The 21,251-nt window shown below is 33.4% G+C and overlaps 1 protein-coding gene and 1 long non-coding RNA gene across 33 annotated transcripts; one reads left to right on the forward strand and one right to left on the reverse strand.

Moving 5' to 3' along the window:
- Positions 1-659: 659 nt before the first annotated feature.
- On the reverse strand, positions 660-15,357 carry LOC114192012 (outer envelope protein 80, chloroplastic-like). Of its 30 annotated transcripts, none has more exons than XM_028081519.1 (21): positions 15,223-15,356; positions 14,870-15,096; positions 14,027-14,103; positions 13,649-13,876; positions 13,456-13,551; positions 13,062-13,134; positions 12,193-12,296; positions 11,361-11,424; positions 10,142-11,215; positions 3,473-3,589; positions 3,306-3,364; positions 3,125-3,182; positions 2,991-3,026; positions 2,750-2,894; positions 2,437-2,601; positions 2,227-2,297; positions 2,062-2,140; positions 1,855-1,970; positions 1,631-1,778; positions 1,273-1,342; positions 660-1,027 (listed from the first exon to the last, which is right to left on the reverse strand). In XM_028081519.1, exons 9-21 carry the CDS (start codon positions 10,159-10,161, stop codon positions 870-872), a joined length of 1,242 nt encoding a protein of 413 aa, XP_027937320.1. In that variant the 5' UTR covers positions 10,162-11,215; positions 11,361-11,424; positions 12,193-12,296; positions 13,062-13,134; positions 13,456-13,551; positions 13,649-13,876; positions 14,027-14,103; positions 14,870-15,096; positions 15,223-15,356; the 3' UTR covers positions 660-869. The 30 variants fall into 30 exon arrangements, with proteins under 30 accessions (XP_027937320.1, XP_027937322.1, XP_027937319.1 ...); XM_028081521.1 differs by having other exon boundaries at positions 13,999-14,103; XM_028081518.1 differs by having other exon boundaries at positions 10,142-10,228; positions 11,194-11,215; positions 13,999-15,096.
- Positions 15,358-17,601: 2,244 nt separating this feature from the next.
- On the forward strand, positions 17,602-20,960 carry LOC114190215. Of its 3 annotated transcripts, none has more exons than XR_003605779.1 (3): positions 17,602-17,725; positions 17,897-18,245; positions 19,696-20,960. It is a non-coding gene; the product is annotated as an uncharacterized LOC114190215 (long non-coding RNA). The 3 variants fall into 3 exon arrangements; XR_003605777.1 differs by having other exon boundaries at positions 17,621-17,743; positions 17,823-18,245; XR_003605778.1 differs by having other exon boundaries at positions 17,626-17,725; positions 17,823-18,245.
- Positions 20,961-21,251: the final 291 nt, after the last annotated feature.

Below are 21,251 nucleotides of genomic sequence, written 5' to 3' on the forward strand. Positions count from 1 at the left end.
AACATACATTGCCATGAACATGAGTTTCTAATTACTAACAAATTATTGTATTTAGAAGATTAGAAATAAGGCAAGCAAAATAAAGTAATAAACCCACAAAATAAATAATACAAACAAGAGAGGTTTAAAACCTTACAATATAATCGCCAAATTGAAGAGGGTAGTAACCCCTACAAAATTAAAAACTGTAAAAAATGGAGGTTCTAAATCCCTACAATAAAATAGGTGCAAATAAAGGAGGTTTCAAACATTTACAAAATAATAGTCACCAATATATAGATTTAGAAAAACCTCTGCAAAAAGTGTGTGGCGAAAAAGCCCCCTCAAATTAGTTTGCAAAGGGTAAAATCCCTACAAATTGAAATAAAATATTCCGCACAATAACTTTAACTTTTTCTTTATAGTGTCCGACATGTTTTGTTTTATTCTTTCAATTTATTTTATATATTTATTATAATTGGTTAATTGAACTAATGTAATTATAATGGGACAACAAGTTCTTTAACTATTTTATTTTACCAAATATAATTACAAATATGATAATTAAAAATTAAAATATCAATTTATATAATGAGACAAATAGATAATTTAAACATTAAAAAATTCAAAAACATCCTAGACTTTTTCAAAGTCAAATTCCCAACTTACATCATTAGATATAATAAATAATTATAATTAAAAAAATATGAAAAATAATAAAATTATTGTAGTTACAAGTTAAAAGAAAAACTGAATATTTTTAACTCAAACCGGTTCACCAATTGTTTAAACCGATTTACACACCACTATTTATATCACTCACCTTTCATATTCAAATTAAAGAAATGAAGAAGCCTAAAAAATTTGGCCACATTAAGCAGTGTGAGCTTTCATAGAAGCAGATCTCTAATTCCGAAATATGCAGTTCCTTTTTGAAAGGCATTAATGGCATAATCAACATGTATCTGAGCCAAGGGGGTTTTGAATCGCATGCCACCCCCAATTCCAAACCCAAATCCTGGCTTACCATGTCTCTCTCCTGGATTATCTGCAATTATAAACGCAACAACTAACATATTACTACAACCTTAGGGAGAAGAAAAAGATTAACTTAATTAACAGACAATAGAGTTAAGAATACAATCTTTGTTGTTTGGAGATAGAATATGAAAAGGGACTAATGGTCAAAACAGAACAAAAGGCTACTTAGAATGCTAACATGGTTTAATGTGGCCAAACTTTTGTAGAGATAAACTTGGAGAATGGTTTTAAGAATTACTAAAGGAAACTCACTTGGAACTTTATCACCACTCCACAGGTCAGACCCACAGTCCAGGAAGATAACACCTGTTAGTTTCTTGCTCTGCAAATAGAGTAAAAAAAGATGATCGATCAGCAAACAATAATCGGTAGAAATGGTTAGAAATGAGTAAGGATGATCTTATATAACAAAGTACTATGAAAAAATGTTTCTTGTCAATTAAGGTAAAACTTGGAGCAAGAAAATTTCATCTTAAAATATTATAAGAAGCAAATTTTAAACCTATCTCACTATTGCAAAATCGATTTATAATGAAAGGTATAAGGAAGAAAAAAAAAATTCACAGGTATAATATTATCTGTGACAGAAGCCTAGCAATGAATGTTATACCAATGGGATTGACAATTCAGTTGTGGATAGCAGACATGATTGTCCAACACCAATGGCACCTTCACCATAGCCTCTCACACTACTGGGTCCACCGACTGCAAATGCTTGATATGGAGCAAAGGATCCCTTAACTGTTCCACTACTCATCCTGTCACAATATAAAAACTGATGCAGGTTACCTAGTGCGAAGGAATGCATATACTGAACGTGGAAAAAGAACTCACCGTGAGAAGAACAATGCTGGTCCAAGTTTGATTCCTCTTGCAGCGGTAACTTCAAACCGATAGTAGGTCAACAAGTTTTGTGAAATTGCAGTTCCTAGTTCCATTTGCACACTAAACTGAATACAAAAACAAGCAGTTATAATAAAGATGTAACTTGCACACAAATAAGGAAGATTTCATTTCTCAGTTTGATAACCAATTACTTACATTAGTAAAACCGTTATCCTTTTCATCTTCAAATCGAGATTCTTGACTAACCACTATCACGTTATCAGATGGAGTTCCACTACGAGGAATTTAAGAAGACGTGGTAAGTCAAAATTATTGAAACAGGTAAATTTTGTGAGGACTGAAACAACAAATCTCAGCAACCTGCGAGTCAGTTGAAAACCATCTCGGTCTGTACTTATAGAGCGGCCTCCATCATGTGAAAAGTGAAAACGCTGCGTATTATATATATCATTGTTCAAACCCAACAAAAATGACAGAATATTCTCTACGTTAGAGAAACGCATGCATGATACGATATTGCAAGGTAAGAATAGGAATGAATGAAAACCAATATTAACTAACTCCTCCAACCTTAAAGTATACACATGTTGCTTTGCCTTTGGTCGAACCAGATTCAGAAGGGTCAACATAATCAAACCCAATCGATAACTTGGACAATCTTACACCTTGACTTTGGGAATGGCGAAAATTGTTCGTGGGAATTCCATGGATTCTTACCTCAGGTGAAACTGAATGCTATAAAGAAAAAACTTCAATGGGATTGTGTTACGGTGTAAAGAAATCACCTCAAGATTTGAAAGTACAAATCTTATATTATGAAAAAATTATTTAATTTATAGAAAAGATTAATTAATTATGAAAAAGAAAATCAACAAGTACAAACCTTAATGGTGAGGGAGGGGGGACCAATATCTCGAGGTCTATGGTACCTATACGTGAGCAATAGGTCTGAATCATGCAGCCCCTTGTGCCACGACATATCTAGCAAATCACTGTAATAAATTAGACCAGGCTGCTTTAAGCCAAGGCTGCAATCAAAGAAATTGAAATGCTTGGTTATATATATATATACACTACCTAGTTGATGTGAGTACAAAATTTAAAAACCAAGCCAAACTGTGTACCTGCCAGTAGCCATAGAAACCAGACCTCTAGACAGCCTGTTCATGAAACCATCAGACAATAGAAAAATAATATTTCATATATATAAAAAAAAATTCATCAACATTCTTAGTTTGATTATAGAATGGACAAAAACCTTTGCATGTGAGAATTATACAGTCTTCTAGTGAAATCAACTCCAACGTCTAGCTTTGCTGCCATGCACAAAATGCATGAATTACTTGGTACATTAATATTTAATGATATGCAATGTTAACCAACTAGATACTGAAAGAAAATGACAAATAAGAAAACAGTAAGTTTGAAGAAAATCGAACATCTTCCGACGTGGACACTTTTGTTTGCTCCCATTTCTTCTGAGTCCTCGTTCAAACAACTGCCACAATTGATGAGGAAACAGTGAAGATGAAATCAGAATTTCGTAATTTGGCTGCAACGTGTACATTATACATATAATAAGTTCGAAAAGGTGGAGGTTCCATGCTTTCTATCTTTGACATTCTTTGTCTGACATAGATGACAAGTTTGGTCACCCTTTGCTTCCTCGTGTTTCTTTACCTCGTTAAAAAGTGGTTCAGAGGATATAGAGTATGATGTTTTCCTGTTATATAATTGTATAACTTATATTATAAATAAATCACTAATAATACCTTCAGTACCTAATACTGATTAGAAATATTTTTCATATGTTTACTTCTTTGAAAAAGCATATGCAAAAAATACAGTTAAATTACAGATAAAAGACATGTATAGTTTGAGTCATTTTCTATTTTTTGAATTTAAAATTTTAATATCTTAAATTAAAAAATTGAAATTCATAATAAACTAAATAAGTAAACGTCTTATTATAACTACTAAAAAAATTTACCGGACGTGGATATAACCTTAGCAATAGATTTAACTAAATGAGGTTTTTAAAACCTCCTTTAAATTCTGAAAGTTTAGTGTTAAATCTCTAAAAATTAGTATAGGTTTTCAAAACCTCCAAATAATTAGTTTAGGTTTCTTTCAAAACTCGGTAAATGTATACAATTTAATAAAATTTACGTTTAAATATGATTTTGGTTTGTTAAGGTTGATTGGAATTTAGAATTAGTTCATTCTTGAAATTTTGATCTAATTTAGTACTCAAACTTTAAAAGTGCATGAATTCAATCTTTTTAACTAAATTTTGTTAAGTTTATCTGACGTAACTTTAAAAATGTTTTAAAATGCGTGAATTAATACTTTTTGTTCTTAGGGGACCAAGTTGTACTCCGCAAGTCTGCTAGGTTGCTCTGGTGCTGGGTTGACGAATGGATGCCTTGTTACTCCGATGAAGCTCCGGTGATGACGTAGGGGTGCCTGCAAAAGACACTCTGATGCTTAAGTTAGCAGTGGTGATGTCAGGGATTCAGGAAATATTTTAATACGTAATCAATGCATAAAATAGTGTGTTATTTATACCTTTTTACCTATGGATCCTACCTGGAATGTATAAAATTACCAAGAGGTCCCTCAGAAGTTCCTGGTAAGCGTTAGTGGGGCTGTCTTGAGTGTGAAGTATCCGGTATGCGGCCATGTGGATCTGAGCGACTGGATACTTCTTGTCCGCCTAACCATCTGAGTGATTATGGTTGGATATAGGCTGCTTATTCTAAGGGCTCTTTAGTGCGAAGTAGGCGGCTTAAGAAGGATGCTGATGGTTGCGCACTTCACTAAAGTGGGTTTTACTACAGAGTATGTGGTCCAAAGGATTGCTAATAGCCACATACTATATAGGGGAGTCTTCAACACGGAGTATGCGGCCTAGAGGATTACTAATGGCCGCATATTGCATAAGGAAGTATTCAACATGGAGTATGCAATCAAAAGGATTGTTGATGGCCGCATACTATATAAGGGAGTCTTCAGCATGGAGTATGCGACCCAGAGTATTGCTAATGGCCGTATACTCGTGTGGTGTGTGGCTATTCCTAGTTTGTGGTGTGGTTGGGACACTTTTAACCAAACTTTGTTAAATTTATTTGACGTTTTAAGTGCGTTTCATGATAGTATTTAAGTCATTTACACCATCTAACATATTTTCGCTCAACGTTAACTCAAATATTATTATGAAACACGTTTGAGACACATAACTTAAAAAATGCGTGAATTTAATCATGTTAACCAAATCTAGTTAAGTTTATTTGACGTTTTGAATGCGTTTTATAATAATAATTGAGTTAACATTGAAGCGAAAATGTGTCAAGTATTATGAAACGACATTCCAACATTAGATAAACTTAACCAGATTTGATTAAAAAGATTAAATTTTTCATGTATTTTTTAAGTTTGAGGATTAAATTAGATCAAAACTTCAAGAATACACTAATTTCAAATGTCAAACTTGTTGGATAAAAAATATATTAAATCCTAAATTTTAAATATTTTAATAATTATATTAAAATATAATGCAAATTCTAGAAGAATCTAAAAAAATATAAGATAGAGTTATTGAAATGTAAAGAAACTTCTAGAGTATTGGAGAAAAGCCTAGGATAGAAAGAAAAATCAAGAACATTCAACTATGTAGAAAAATCTAGAAGTATTTGCATTAGTTCTAGCTAGGAGTTTCTAGAATAATCTATGGGACTATAAATACCCATGTATCCTACCATTTTGTAACATCAAGAACAACTAACACAACATCCAATACAACTACTCTCAACTACAAATACACTTCTCCAACTACTACTTTCACACTCTACTATCTACACATTTTCTCTATCCCTTCAACTATCCCTTTCACAACCTTGAATTACTATCAGTGGTACCAGAGCTACGTTCGGTCATCTACTGGGCGTAGATAAACTTTTCAACTACTTCAAAAAAATTAGAACTTCATTCTATACTACTTCCAAAATATTTTCTCAACCTATGGCCACTACCAATCAAACATCATCAATTCCAGTACCTATTTTCACAGGAGAAAATTATGATTTTTGGAGTGTCAAAATGAAGACATTCTTTCGCTCCCAAGATTTATGGGACATTATAGAAGAGGGATTCACTATTCTAGAAGACACTTCCGCTCTTACTGCAGCTCAGAAGAAGGAGTTGAAGGAAAACAAACAGAAGGATTCAAGGGCTTTATTTGCTCTTCAACAAGCAGTTGATGACACAATCTTTCCGAGAATAATAGGTGCCACAAACGCAAAGCAAGCTTGGAGCACAATACAAGAAGAGTTTCAAGGAAGTGATGAGGTACGCAATGTTAAACTTCATTCTCTAAGATGAGAGTTTGAATTAATAAGAATGAAAGAATTTGAGACCATTAAAGACTACTATTCTAGAATAAAGAAAATAGTTAGTCAGATGAGAGCCTATAGGGAAACTATTCTTGACAAAAAAATCGTTGAGAAAATTTTAATTTCTATTCCCCAAAAATATGATGCAATCGCAACTGCGATTGAACAAACAAAAGATTTGGCCACATTGTCAGTAACACAACTAATGGGCTCTCTTGAAGCTTATGAACAAAGATTGAAAAGGCATGAAGAAGACTCAGTCGAAAATGCCTTTCAATCAAAACTAAAATTACGGTCTCAGAATAAAGAATATAAAGGAAATAAAAGTAGAGGAGAAATTTCTAGAAATAAAGAAAATTCTAGAAGCTTCCCTATGACTCGTCAAGGAAAATATCCCCCATGTGGCATATGTAAAAAGACAAGTCACATGGAAAAAGATTGTTGGCATCATGGAAAACCTCAATGTCAATATTGCAAGAAATTTGGCCACGTAGAGAAGTATTGTCGTAATAAAAATAAGCATCAAGCAAACTTTGCTGAAGAACATAATCAGAAGCAACGCTTATTTTATGCCAATCAAGAATCTCCTAACGGAGGAGAAAGTTGGTACTTGGATAGTGGATGCAGCAATCACATGGCCAAAGATCAAAGCATCTTCAAAGACATTGATAAATCTGTCAATGTCAAAGTTCGACTAGGAAACGGTACCACAGTGGAGTCTCAAGGCAAAGGAACTGTCATGGTGGAGACAAAGAAAGGTATGAAATTCATCAAGGATGTTTTATTGGTTCCCAATCTTAAAGAAAATCTTTTAAGTATTGGTCAAATGATGGAGAATGGATATTCTCTCCACTTTGAGAAAGATACATGCAAAATTTATGACAGTAGAAAGACAGAAATTGGCCAAGTAAAAATGGAGAAGAGAAATAGAAGCTTTCCCATAAGCTTCAAATCTGGAACTAATATTGCCATGAAGGCAGAAGTTGATGACTCGTGGCTTTGGCATAGGAGATTTGGTCACTTCAACACATATGCCTTAAAGCTTCTATATAAGAAAAACATGATGAGAGATCTTCCATGCTTAAAAGAGAATAATGAATCATGCGAAGGATGTCTCCTTGGTAAACAACATCGATTACCATTCTCGACCGACAAAGCATGGAGAGCTAAAGACTTACTAGAGTTGATCCATACTGATGTTTGTGGACCAATGAGGACGCCTTCACATCACAACAACAGGTACTTCATCCTCTTCATTGATGACTTCTCTAGAATGACATGGGTTTATTTCTTAAAGGCAAAGTCAGAAGTCTTTGGAATATTCAAGAAATTCAAGGCCCTTGTTGAGAAGCAAAGTGGAAAACAAATAAAAGTACTTAGAAGTGATCGTGGAAAGGAGTATACATCTCGCGAGTTTGACAAATTCTGCGAAGATGAAGGCATAGAGAGACAACTCACAGTCGCATATACTCCACAACAAAATGGTGTATCAGAAAGAAAAAATCGCACAGTCATGGAGATGGCAAGATCAATGCTAAAAGAGAAAGGTATGCCTAACACTTTTTGGGCTGAAGCAGTCTACACTACAGTTTACATTTTAAACAGATGTCCAACTAAGGCAGTCAAAGACAAGACTCCTATTGAAGCTTGGAGTGGAAGAAAGCCATCAGCCAAACACCTACGAGTATTTGGATCTATCTGCTACATACATGTTCCTGATCAAAGGAGGCACAAGCTTGAAGACAAGACTATATGAGGAATATTCTTGGGATATAGCACACAATCAAAAGGCTATCGAGTTTACAACCTACAAACAAAAAAGCTCGTCATTAGTCGAGATGTTGAAATTGATGAAAATGCTTCTTGGAATTGGGAAGAAGAAAAAGTTGTTAAAAACACCACTTTAGTTCCAGTGCAACAATATCAAGAAGAAATTCAAGAAGAGGCAGAAGGTTCAGGTACGCCTTCTCCACCTCCATTAGAAGATTCTTCACTAGAGTCCACTCCAAGACGAGTAAGATCTTTGGTAGACATATACGAAACCTGCAATATGGCCATGATTGAGCCTAACTGCTATGAGGAAGCATCAAAGCAAGAAATATGGGTCAAGGCTATGGAAGAAGAGGTTAAAATGATTGAGAAGAATAACACTTGGGAGCTCGTAAACTGTCCTCAAGGAAAAGACATCATTGGAGTGAAATGGGTATATAAAACAAAGCTCAATCCTGATGGAACTATACAAAAGCACAAGGCCAGATTGGTCGCAAAAGGATACTCACAACAACCAGGAATCGACTACAATGAGACATTTGCTCCAGTCGCACGACTAGATACAATAAGAGCTCTAATAGCCCTAGCAGCACAAAAAGGATGGAACATCTATCAACTAGATGTCAAATCAGCCTTCCTAAATGGAGTGCTCGAAGAAGAGATTTATGTTGAACAACCTCAAGGCTTCATCAATAAAGGCAATGAAGGCAAAGTACTAAGACTAAAAAAAGCCTTATACGGCTTGAAGCAAGCTCCTCGAGCATGGTATAGCAAGATTGATCAATACTTCATCGATCAAGGATTTAGGAGGAGCAAAAGTGAGCCAACACTATATATTAAAGCACAAGGTCAGTATCACCTCATTGTCTCCTTATATGTCGATGATCTTATCTATACAGGAAACAATTTGGAGATGATGAAAGAATTTAAAGAAGACATGATGAAGACATTTGAGATGACCGACCTTGGGTTGATGAACTATTTCCTCAGTATAGAGGTGAAACAACAAGAAGACGACATATTTATCTCTCAAAAGAAATATATTGAAGCCCTATTGAAGAAGTTCAAGATGTATGATTGTAAAGCTGTCGCTACTCCATTGGTGGTAAATGAGAAACTACAAAAAGATTGATGAAGGCATGACCACCTCCTTAAAAGCTCCATCAAGAAGGATCACTAGAAGCATGTCTAGAGGGGAGTCTCACTACAAAAAAAACAAATATTAACGGAGGTTATTTTTTTTATTACCTAGGGTTAAAACCTTCGTTAAGTCATTTACCCGGGATTATAGTTTCCCCCGCTAAACCATCCCTGGAGAATGTGTTAGCCGGGGTTTTTTTGAACCCCAGGAAAGACTAATCAATTGTTGGGGTTTTTTGAAACCTTTGTTAACTTTCGTGGGTTTTAAAACCTCCGCTAACTACCATGGGTTTTCAAAACCTCCGCTAACTACCATGGGTTTTCAAAACCTCAATTAATTACCATGGGTTTTCAAAACCTCCGTTAACTACCATGGGTTTTCAAAACCTCCATTAACTACCATGATTTATCATTTATACATTTGTATATATTTTTTCAACCACAATAATTTCCAGTATATAGTTAAAATATTTCTCCATTACTATATAATTATTTGCTACAATTAGAACCAAGCAACCTGATAAATAAAACATGGTCCTCAATGAGGTTACAGTATAACTGTATTTTATAATCAAATGACTGGCCCTCAAAATTAGCTTAGATGCTGAAACAAATTTGTAAAGTATTTCATCTTGCAAAACATAAAGGAACTTCAAAAGTGGAATGAAGCAATTGGCTTCTTCATCAAATTTATGTTGGCTCTCAATATTTCGTTGCTGGAATGTTAGCATTAGAGGATCAAAGCAACTAATAGCATTAGAGAGATATTTAGTTTTGCTATTTGATGGAGCCAAATTAACTATATCAAGTGACAACAATGGTATTAACTGCAAATCAACGTCTAGTTCGCCACAGCATGAAATATACTCCCAAATAATCGCTAATAAAAAATAGATTTTTGGTAGTGATTCTTAAGTATGTAGGTAGCTAATTCAACTTTCAAGTAAAGGGTAACCACATGGAAATTTGCTGACCTCCAAAGCTTTTTCTTCATCGTACACAAATTTTGGAAGTTTCCTCATCAAGTCTTTACAGTCTGCTCCAGCTATTGCCTTGCTTATCTGCAAAGTTAATATAACAGAAGTAAAAAATAATCTCTTTCCTGACCTTTACACTCAGTAAACAATCTTTCAAGTTAAAAAAATTGACATATATAAAATTTGATAATGTAATAAAACTAACAAAGATCAAATAAGATTTAAAATTTTAGATAGCAATCATAAAACATAGCAACATTTACCATGTAGAAAAAACATAGTAATTATCATATCCATCATTTTCGCAAACAATATAGTGATGCCTTAACATTCTCACTTTTATTAAAAACATGCCGCAGTTCAAACATGTTGACTAAAATAAAATGCTAGTTTAAGATGAAAATAAAAATGAAATTATTTTCATCACAAGTTTATCACATATTTCTAAGGAATAGAGATATCACATCCATGTATCCAACAAATGACTGCAGTAGAACAAAAAGTCAAATTATATTAGATAAAATACTATATCCAACAATTTTTGGAGATATTTTCATCACAAGTTTATCACATATTTCTAAGGAATAAAGATATCACATCCATGTATCCAACAAATGACTGCAGTAGAACAAAAAGTCAAATTATATTAGATAAAATACTATATCCAACAATTTTTGGAGATATTTTTTGCTTTATTTTCTTCTCTAAAAATATGGAGACTTTTCTCCTATTTTATGCTATTCATTTAACAGTTAAGAACTAAATAGAAAGTTAAATCAGAAAGTCAAATTAAAAGTTAAAATTACCAACTCATTACAATGTTATTTGTTTTAAATCAGAAAAATAGACATAACAAAAAATTAATAACATTATTCTAATGCGGTATCAATCATGATGATCATGCTTTTTCATTTTCAATCATGATGATCATATCTGCAATTATATTTGGGAAGGCCATGAAAGAGCTAGGAAGAGTTCATGAATGAGATCATTAGCCAGCATCTAGTAAACCACAACATCAACACCAGTTGTTATACCAAAGTACTCACTGTAATTTCCAATGAATGCTACCTACAACAAGATGAATAATACAAAAGAAAAAGTTAAATGAATGAGAAAGAATATCTAAGTGAAACAAAATCCTCTGCTTCAAAGTCTAACCAAGGTAAAATAGTTAATGCACATAAACTCAACACAAATATCTTTTAAAACTCACCAAAGCTGGAGAGCTACTAAGCTTTCATTCACTCCAGTCACTTTTCCAGAAACATGAGAGTTGACTAAAAAAAGATTGAAAGAAAGAAATTTACAACATAGTTGATTAAAGAGTCTTATAAACTAGCAACGATGTAACTTTGTGCCATTAGTGTGGTTGGAACCAGACTAGTCTATTATTATCCTTATCAATAATGCATTAACTTGGTGTAAGAAAACAATGTGGATATCATTTTTAAAATATAATTCTTTTAGTAACTAATTTAGTTCATCACAAAAATATAAAAAAGCTAAGGAAAACATCACACATTGAAGATAGAGATTATATATATATATATATATATATATATATATATATATGTATATATATATATACATATATATATATATACATATATATATACATATATATATATACATATATATGTATGTATATATATATACATATATATATATATGTATATATATATACATACATATATATATATATACATATATATATATATACATATATATATATACATATATATATATATCCAAATAAAAAACAATTATCACATATCGGGTCATGTAATACGTGTATAACAAGATTCAGAATCCAAGTTGAAAATGGCATATCCCTAATTGGAATTATAGCCATGATTGAAGTATTATTTGGAGATAACATTGTTGGTTTTACATCTCTTAGAAAGTAAACTACACAGTAAAAAAGTTAGCAAAGCACTGCTGCAACAGTCAAATAATAATAATATGCAATATTCATGTAAGCAAGGATCACCAAATTCTATCTTCTCAAGAATCTAAAAGTAAAAAAGATAGAAACTTATACTTACCTATGCAAAAATTTATAGCAGCAACATCAAGAGCTATTTTTATTTTGTCATTATAACCAATTCTGCTAATGGCCTCCTTAACAAGATCCAGGGCTTCTCTAAAGCTGTTGATAGTTAAATAAATACAATCAACTAAAAAATAGAAATAAAATAGAAAGACCTTCAAAAGTAATTTTATTAGAGTTGAGAAATACTTCTATAACGAGATTAGCCAGGTGAAAGTTTCATAAATATGTATTGATTTCAGATTTAAAAAAATATACAAATTTTTTGTAACTTCAAACCAATTCTTTTTATATTTAAATCTGCACACTTCAGATTCTGAGTTATATGTTTTTGTTTCACCTGAATTTAAAAATATTTGTACACATAGGAAACTAGCTGGTTTAGTGATCCTAAAATACTAATGGCAATCATAAAACATAACAACATTTACCATGTAGAAGAAAACGTAGTAATTATCACATGCAACATTTTGATAGTGATGTCTTAGCACTCTTACTTTTATTAAAAACATGACACAATTCAAATATTTTGACTAAAATAAAATGCTTGTTCAAGAGGAAAATAAAAATGAAATTATTTTCATCACAAGTTTATCACAGATTTCTAAGGAATACAGATATCACATCCATGTATCCAACAATATAATATAATATATTAGATATTAAAATTCAAACTATATTAGATAAAATATAATATAAAATATAAAATATAGGAGCTTGCCTGTAGATATTAAAAGAACATACAAAGAATTGATTAGAAATACAACAAAGATTCTCATTCATAGGCATGTGCTACTCTCTCTTATCTGGGGATAAAATTTCCAATTTAGCATCTCTACAACAAAATAAAAACAACCATTTTACCTTCAACAATTCATCTCACCCACATCCCGGCAAGCCTTTTCTTCTTGTTCTCTCGCGGAAGTGGCTTCTCAACCTGCCAATGCAAAATGTTAAGCATTATCGCTAGGTGCATAACTTAAACTAATATAATGAACAAAACTATCATACAGAAAAGAAAGTCAGAAGGAATACCTTTCAATAGGGTGAAAATAGTATAGGGCATTTACAATGTAATAAGTATTTGTTTTCTCAGAGTAGTTCAGATCATCAATGGATGATATTATAGTTAACAACTACATCAACATGAAAGACAACTCAACGATATAATAAGACCCTGGAAAGTTTTTATGCATTTTGATGTACCTTTATCTGTATTCATTTTGATGACAAGGTATCTGTATGAATTAGAAAGTACCTTGATCTGATTCAGGGCTGACAACTTTAGACAAATCATATCCAAAACTTTTATACATGTGGTAATAGGATGTCAATGCTTCTTTGATGCAGAAGGCTACAAGCATAGTCAAAACAAACAAAAAGGCAGAAGCTAAATTAGCAGGTTAATAAAAATTTAAGAATCTAAGAGGATTTCAAAGTGAAATGCCCACCAATATTACACAATCACAATATACATTAATTTGAATATGAGATTGCACATAATAATGGACCTGCAATTATGCAAGCATGCAAAATAGTGTTAGAAGAGATAAGAACAGAGGCTTTTAAGTTGAAGAAATAGATAGTGCCCCAAAGTTCAAAATTAGAAATTAAAAATGCTAAGGGATGCTTTGTCAAATGTGCTAAGCCCAACACCAATTACAAAGACAGGAAAGACCCTGAAAAGTATGGAAGGCATAACAAGCGTTAAAATTGGCAAGATGTGATATAACAAGCAAGTTAGATAATCTTGATTAATGATAATAAAAATGTAATCTAGAACAACTAAGATGATATGTACTTAGGTTAAGATTGTGTTTGAGGAGCACCTCTCTTGAGTAACTGACAAACCTATAAGTTGTGAATCACCAATGCCTCGGTATAAATCAATGGGAATTATGGGCTTCTGAAAATTGATGAGCTCAATGTCTAAATCAAGTCATGTAATGCAAAGTAATAACCATACTAATTGCATTTGAACTTTTTTAAAAGGTGTATTATCTATTCAAAGAAACTTTTACGATTGTTAGTCAAAAGAAACTTTATGTGTCCTGCATTTTAATAATGTTTCTCCCTTCAAAGCATTGTCATATCTGAATAAAACCAATATCATGAAGTAAATTACAACAAAAGATTAAAATGGGACTCAAGTACTTTGACAAGTAAAATTGCAATAATTACTGCACCTATGTGTAATGAACATTTTCTTACCTGAGGCAATGTAGCCATAGGAACCAGCCACAACAGACATAGATTTTGAGAAAGAAAAATCAATCGACTTTGCCAAGCCAAAGTCTCAAACATAAGCATGAAACACCTCATCAAGTAATATGTTAGAATTTATGTCACGATGAATGATTTGAGGTTTGCAATCATAATGAAGATAGCATAAGCCTTCTGCTATTTACATACATACCAGTCATCCCCTAACTTTGTAAACACTCATGAAATTGTGAGGCATCCATGCACAACATTTCATGAGTAATTGCTTTGATGCATAATGGTGACAAACCATATATAATTAATAAATTAGCTTGCTTATAATATGCTAGTAAGATTTTATTCACTATCACTACTGCTATTAATTTGTTTTCAATGAATTGTTGACTCTATCCAATTATATAAGAGAGAAAGAAGAAAGGGACAAACATATGAAAAATCTACCAACTTACGAAGCAACAAAATCAGCGAAGCAGTTGCCCCCCGTGAAGCACCAGCAAACTAGAGAAGCACTACCCCGTGAACTCGTGAAACCACTATAAACTGAGCGAAAAACAAAACCAGTGAAGCAGTTGTCACTGTGAAGCACCAGTAAACTAGCCATGAACCCCTGAAGCAACAACGAACCCATGCAAAGTAGTTGCAATCTTCTGAAGCAGATACTAGAGCAAACACAATTCTGAAACATAAGAACAAATTTGTTGAACAAGACAGGGGATTGTAAACCATTGACCTAGGGTTTTAGAAATTGGGAGAGTGAAGAGCAATGTTAAAAAGTCAAGAATGAAAGAGGAAAAACAAGTACCAATTGGATGATCCACCCTAAGTAGAGGAACCAGAGAAATGGAATTTGAAAAAAAAAAAATTCTTCCTTAGAGATTGAAGATATATTGAAGATATAAGGAGGAATGAAGATAGAATAAGCGAATAGTCGTACGGGAAAAGGGAGGTTAAAAAAACAGAAGAAAATAAAGATGGAAAATGAGGGAAAAATTAAAATTTTAAACTTTACTGCGGTTTAATAAAAAAACCGTAGATATTTATAAGGGGTTTCGAAAACCCTGTCTACCTATATCTTTTATCAGAGGTTATTAAAACCTCTAGTAAAAAACCTCTACTAAAATCAAGGTTTTTTGTAGTGTCTTCTATTCCATTACTTTTATCTTTGTTTTGCATTACTTTAGTTTGAATTCCCTAAGTTGGTTTCTAGTTGATTTATTTTGGTTGACTTGTTGACTTTGATCCAAAGTTGACCTTTGACCAAGATTAGATTAACTTAAACCAACATGCTAATCCTTGTTTGTCTTGTTTTGTAGGTAATTAAGAGAAAGTAGAGCATGGCTAGGTGGCACTTGGTGATTGGAGCACTTGGATGAAGTGGAAGAGAGAGGAAAGCAAAAAGCATAAAGCAAAAGCAAAAGTAGACATGTACCTTGTCTCCTTTTGCCTTTGTGGTTTATGCCTTAGAAGGTCACTTGGTCTCCTTCCTCTTTTGGCCTAAATCCTCATGGGAATGCCTCCACCAATCATCTTCCTTCACTTGGCCAAGACTCACTCTCACATTAGGTTTAGGGTTTGCTAGTTAATCCTTTTTCATGTTTTTGTATTTGCTAAAGGACCCCTATGAACTCCTATTTAAAGGGTGCTCCTTGTCTTGTAAAAGGGTTTTTGTTTCTAAACTATTGTGTTTCAACCTTTAAATTTTCGTGAGCTCTCCTTCCTAGAAGTGAACTCACCTTTGCCTTATCTTGCTTGCAAGTGGCGGCACCATCACTCATCTCTAGGACTTGGTTGGCTTAGATCCCCCTATGAGTGGCGTGCTTCTTCCATTCTTCATCTTCTATGCTTTCCATTTTTATTGTTTCTTCTTTCATTTTGCTCTTTAGTGTTGTTATTACCGTGTGTGTTTAAGCTTGAATCCAACTCTCTTCTTCCTTACATGAGCTTGAGAAATGAACCTTCACATCTAGATAGCATGCTATCTTAATGTCCAGTGAGAATTTTCAAAAAGCTTTCTTAAACAACTTCACCATATTCATAACTCTAAAAGGGAACAAGATAATCCTTCATAGATGATGGAGCACAAGAAACAGATGCATCACGCTACAGAAGTTTGATTGGAAGTCTCTTATATCTCACAACCACAAGACCAGACATTATGTATGCCACAAGTCTTCTATCAAGATTTATGCAAAAGCCAAGTCATATTCATTATGGAGTAGGGAAAAGAATTTTAAGATATCTACAAGGCACAAAGGAGTTTGGAATATGGTACAAAACCATGACTAACTCAAGGATCATTGGCTACACCGATAGTGATTGGGCAGGATCAAAAGATGACATGAAGAGCACCTCAGGCTATGCTTTCTCGCTTGGATTGGGAATATTCTCTTGGGCATCAAAGAAGCAAGCAACTGTTGCACAATCAACAGCTGAAGCAGAATATGTGGCTGCTGCTGAAGCAACAAGTCAAGCTATATGGCTTCGAAAGATATTCAAAGATATGGGAGAGAAACAAAGTGGACCTACTACAATCAACTGTGATAATAAATCAGCTATCGCAATGACGAAGAACCCAATACATCACAGTAGAACAAAACACATAGCAATTAAATACCACTTCATTAGAGAAGCGGAAACAAATATGAAGATACGACTTGAGTACTGCCCGACAGAAGATCAAATTGCAGATATCTTCACAAAGGCCTTACCAAGACCAAGATTTGAACTACTACGCGCTATGCTTGGAGTTACCGAATTTGCATCAAGGAGGAGTATTAAAATATAATGCAAATTCTAGAAGAATCTAAAAAAATATAAGATAGAGTTATTGAAATGTAAAGAAACTTCTAGAGTATTGGAGAAAAGCCTAGGATAGAAAGAAAAATCAAGAACATTCAACTATGTAGAAAAATCTAGAAGTATTTGCATTAGTTCTAGCTAGGAGTTTCTAGAATAATCTATGGGACTATAAATACCCATGTATCGTACCATTTTGTAACATCAAGAACAACTAACACAACATCCAATACAACTACTCTCAACTACAAATACACTTCTCCAACTACTACTTTCACACTCTACTATCTACACATTTTCTCTATCCCTTCAACTATCCCTTTCACAATCTTGAATTACTATCAAATTAAAAAATTAAAAAACTATAATTTTAGCAATTTTTATTCCCTATCCTTTTTTTAGTTTTTTCTCTCACTGTTGTTACTGCACAGCCACACCTGCGCTGCATTGTTGCATCTGCTATTATTTTATCGAGGCTTAGATTGTCGCTGAAGCGAGAATTTAATTTGGTATGCTTCGATGAAAAAGTTAGGTTTCTTTTCTATTTCATTTGGATTTCTTTTATCATTTTCGTCTGGTTCTTCTATTCAAATTATTTCGCTTTAGGGATTGTATCTTTCACGGGCTTCGATTCGGTTAATTTATCTTTCTCAAGCTGGAGTTCCTTTCGAATTTCGCAGACGCCAATGGGCGAACAAGGACGTGAGGAACTTCGCAGGCAGGACTGCGTACGACGTGGCGGCGGAGAACAGGCATGCGGGCGTGTTCGACGCGCGGGGGCTCGGGGACGGGCTGTGAACGCAGGCGAGGAGGGGGAAGGTGAGGAACATCCAACGACTGATTGAGGCGGGCATGCTAACATGGCGGAGGTGTTGTTGAAGAAGGGGGCGGATGTTGAGGCGAGAACTAACAAAGCCGTGACGACGCTGTAGATTGCGGAGGTGCTGGGTTACGTCGGGATTACAAGGGTGCTGGTTAGTGGGAGGTCAAGCTAATGTAGAGAGGAAGCTTTCCTTCGTTCCAGCAATAGTAAGTCCTGCTATTTTTTGCTAAGGCTTTTCCACATACCATATATTAGCTGTTACATTTCATTAATGATTTTCCTTTTATTGACTTGCATTCTAGTTGATCCTCATAATTGGTACTAACTTGCATCCAGTGCTAGTAAAGTTGGCATCCATTGGTAGTAAAGTTGGCTGTTGAAATAATAAATCGTTGCCCAAATATGAAACCTCACCAATTTAACTTAGAGATGAACTCTTTTGGTTTGGAAAGCCCAAGTTCGAACCATGTTAGCTATTTGGGAATCCAGGTTAGCTATTTTGTTTTCATTAAGTGTTTCCTTTAACTTCACTTATAAGTTCACAACAAGGATCGTAAGTGTTTTTCAAAATTATAAACAGGAGCATATGAGATGATAGTGAAGCATTGTTGAATCACTACAAAAAATCTTTGCTTGAATTCTTCTTGTATAGGAAGATCTGTCTGTCCTGCACCTCGTGCTCTTGTTCTTGGAATGATCGAATTGATTAAATATAGTTAAGTTTTAAGTGTTTTGAGTATCTAGTTTGAGCACTTCACTAATTCTTTAATGTAAAGATAATTAACACTTTATCAAGTCTGCAATGGTATTTAGTACAATTGTTCAGGGTGGTATTTCTTATTTAAAAATTGCTAAAGCTTCCTAACACTTTATCACGTTGTTTATCATACTACTATTCCGGCATGTGCATTCTAAATTTCAAATTTCATGGATTACTGTGGATGAAAAAGAAGTTGCTTATGAGCATCTCGTAAGGTTTTAAATGTGAACTTGATGCTTAATTTCTGGTCTCTTAAGCCCGATAGTGCCCTTGTTAATTTTATCTTGCTGTCTTATAAGTTTACAATTAATAGTACTGATGCTATAGTATTGTTGTCCTGGTAATGCTATAGTACTATAATATTTATTTGATTATTGCTATAAATATTTATTTTATTATTGCTGTCCATGTGCATTATATGTCAATGATTTTATTTGTCCTCCAAAATGAGTATTTAGCAATTTTAAGTTCTTTTATCCTCTGAATTTCTGCATATTTTTTAAGAACCATCTTATATTAGCATATGGTTTTGATTACACAGGTTTTATGATGAAAACATCTTATATATCATGAAGCAGTTTTTCTTGTTGAAACCTCATTAATTCATTTCTTTCATTTCTCATGGAAAAGGAGTTCCACGATGCATTGGATAAACTGCTTGAACTGTTAGAAGTTAAATCCCCCTTTTTCCTAGTTGTTAAGGTACATAAAGAATGAACAATACAATCAGTAGTTAGTAGCAGTTTTTGCATTCAAAATTTTGTAAAACGATGTGATACATTTGCAATAAGATGGAATGCATCTCTTAAAAATAAATGTATATTGTAGTTACATTTTTGTTTTGTGAACTCCTTACTAAATACTGTGTTTAACATATGGTCTCATTTCTCCTTAAGGGATTTCTTGTAGGTTCGTATGGCCTAACTTGGGCCTGAAGAACTCAAGCAAGATATCAAAGCTACCAATACTAAACAGTCCTTTAACAGATTCATCTTCCATTCCTGGACCTTTTCAGAAGCTAAGGTTTATTTCTACTAATGAATGCATAATCTATGCAATAGTTATGTAGATTTTTCTCTCCGATTTCAATCACTTGAAAGCTGTGGACCACTGCTTTCACTTGCAACATGTAAGACCCAAAAAATTAAATAAATAAGTAAATATTTATTTACAATAATTGTGGATTAGAAGTATATCTAAAAGAACTATTTTGTCAAATTATAACAAAGAATAGTGGTAGCTCAAGTTGTTGAGAGTACTTGGTTATGTTGGAAAGTCTTGAGTTCGAATCTTGCATATGTCATTAGTGTGATATTCTAATTATTTATTTTATTTTGCATATTGGTCGTGTGATGTGTTATTATATTTATGTATATGCGTGAATATGTCAGGAAATATGTAATGGCTTGTTGATGGATGGTCCATGAACCTAGCCACACTTTATGGGAGTTAGAGGAGTAGTATATTTATGGGATTTTATGGGCAAAAACTCACGTGTTAATGCCAATTGATGACCAGTAAACTTTTATTTTCGTTTTTAATTAGTTTATTAATTTTTTTTGGCTGAAAATTAATTGAAGGGGTTAATTAGTTAAGAATTGGGAGAAAATTCGTGTGGCTATTAGTACTGAATTTTTAGAGCACCAAATTTTTAGAGCATCAAAAGGAGACCTAAGGAGAGTTTAGAGAGATAGGAAGGTTCTTGGAGTTAGAGGCAAAGGTTAAAGATTTTTCTGGGTAAGGAGAAGCATCTAGGAGGTCATCTTTAGCGTGAGCAAGGGTGGAGCAGTGGGAAAAGTGGTAAGGGGAGCTTAACTGTGTTTTTTTTTTCTCAACTTTGTGTTCTGTGGTTTTATTCAACAAGTGTGTACTGTTTTATTTGGTGTAGTAGTGTCTCTTCTCCATTTGGTTTCCACTATTACGTTAGAGGGCAGAGAGAGTTTGTGTAATCGTGTTTTTGATGCTGATGAAAGCATGTAGAAAGGTCCTGACTGCAACACCAATGAAAGCAGCGTTATTCATTGTTTTTGATGTCGATGGAGGTGATTTCACTGTGTTGTGTTTCATCATGACCTAAGTTTGGCTTAGGATTAAATGTTAACATTCTAAATAATGAAGAGCAAAATATCAAAGTTGGTGTACATGTCAGAGTATAATCAAGACTAATTTTGAAAAGATCCACTTTTAACCTTATGTTCAAATGGTGTTTAATATTATGAATATAAGATTAAAGAAGTTAATAAAATAAATGTTCAAATGGTGTTTAATATTATGAATATAAGATTAAAGAAGTTAACAAAATAATTTGTATATGAAATTTAGTTTGAAACCAAAATAATTGAAAATTCACATTTTACCTATGCTTTGGTGCAGCACCTCTGGTACAAAGAATATGAGAAGAGGAAGAGTGTGAAACAAAATGATGTAGAAGGTTTAATGAGTAGATGTTTGG

Source organism: Vigna unguiculata, chromosome 7 (genome assembly GCF_004118075.2).
Source record: "Vigna unguiculata cultivar IT97K-499-35 chromosome 7, ASM411807v1, whole genome shotgun sequence".
In the NCBI taxonomy this organism is placed as follows: domain Eukaryota; kingdom Viridiplantae; phylum Streptophyta; class Magnoliopsida; order Fabales; family Fabaceae; genus Vigna; species Vigna unguiculata.

Coding starts and splice junctions, on each gene's coding strand:
- LOC114192012 (XM_028081523.1), bottom strand. CDS start 10,161: ATGAAGAAAAAGCTTTGGAG. Junction 3,027..3,124: donor TATAATTCTCACATGCAAAG/GTTTTTGTCCAT, acceptor TTTCATGAACAG/GCTGTCTAGAGGTCTGGTTT. Junction 1,779..1,854: donor CCAGCATTGTTCTTCTCACG/GTGAGTTCTTTT, acceptor ATATTGTGACAG/GATGAGTAGTGGAACAGTTA.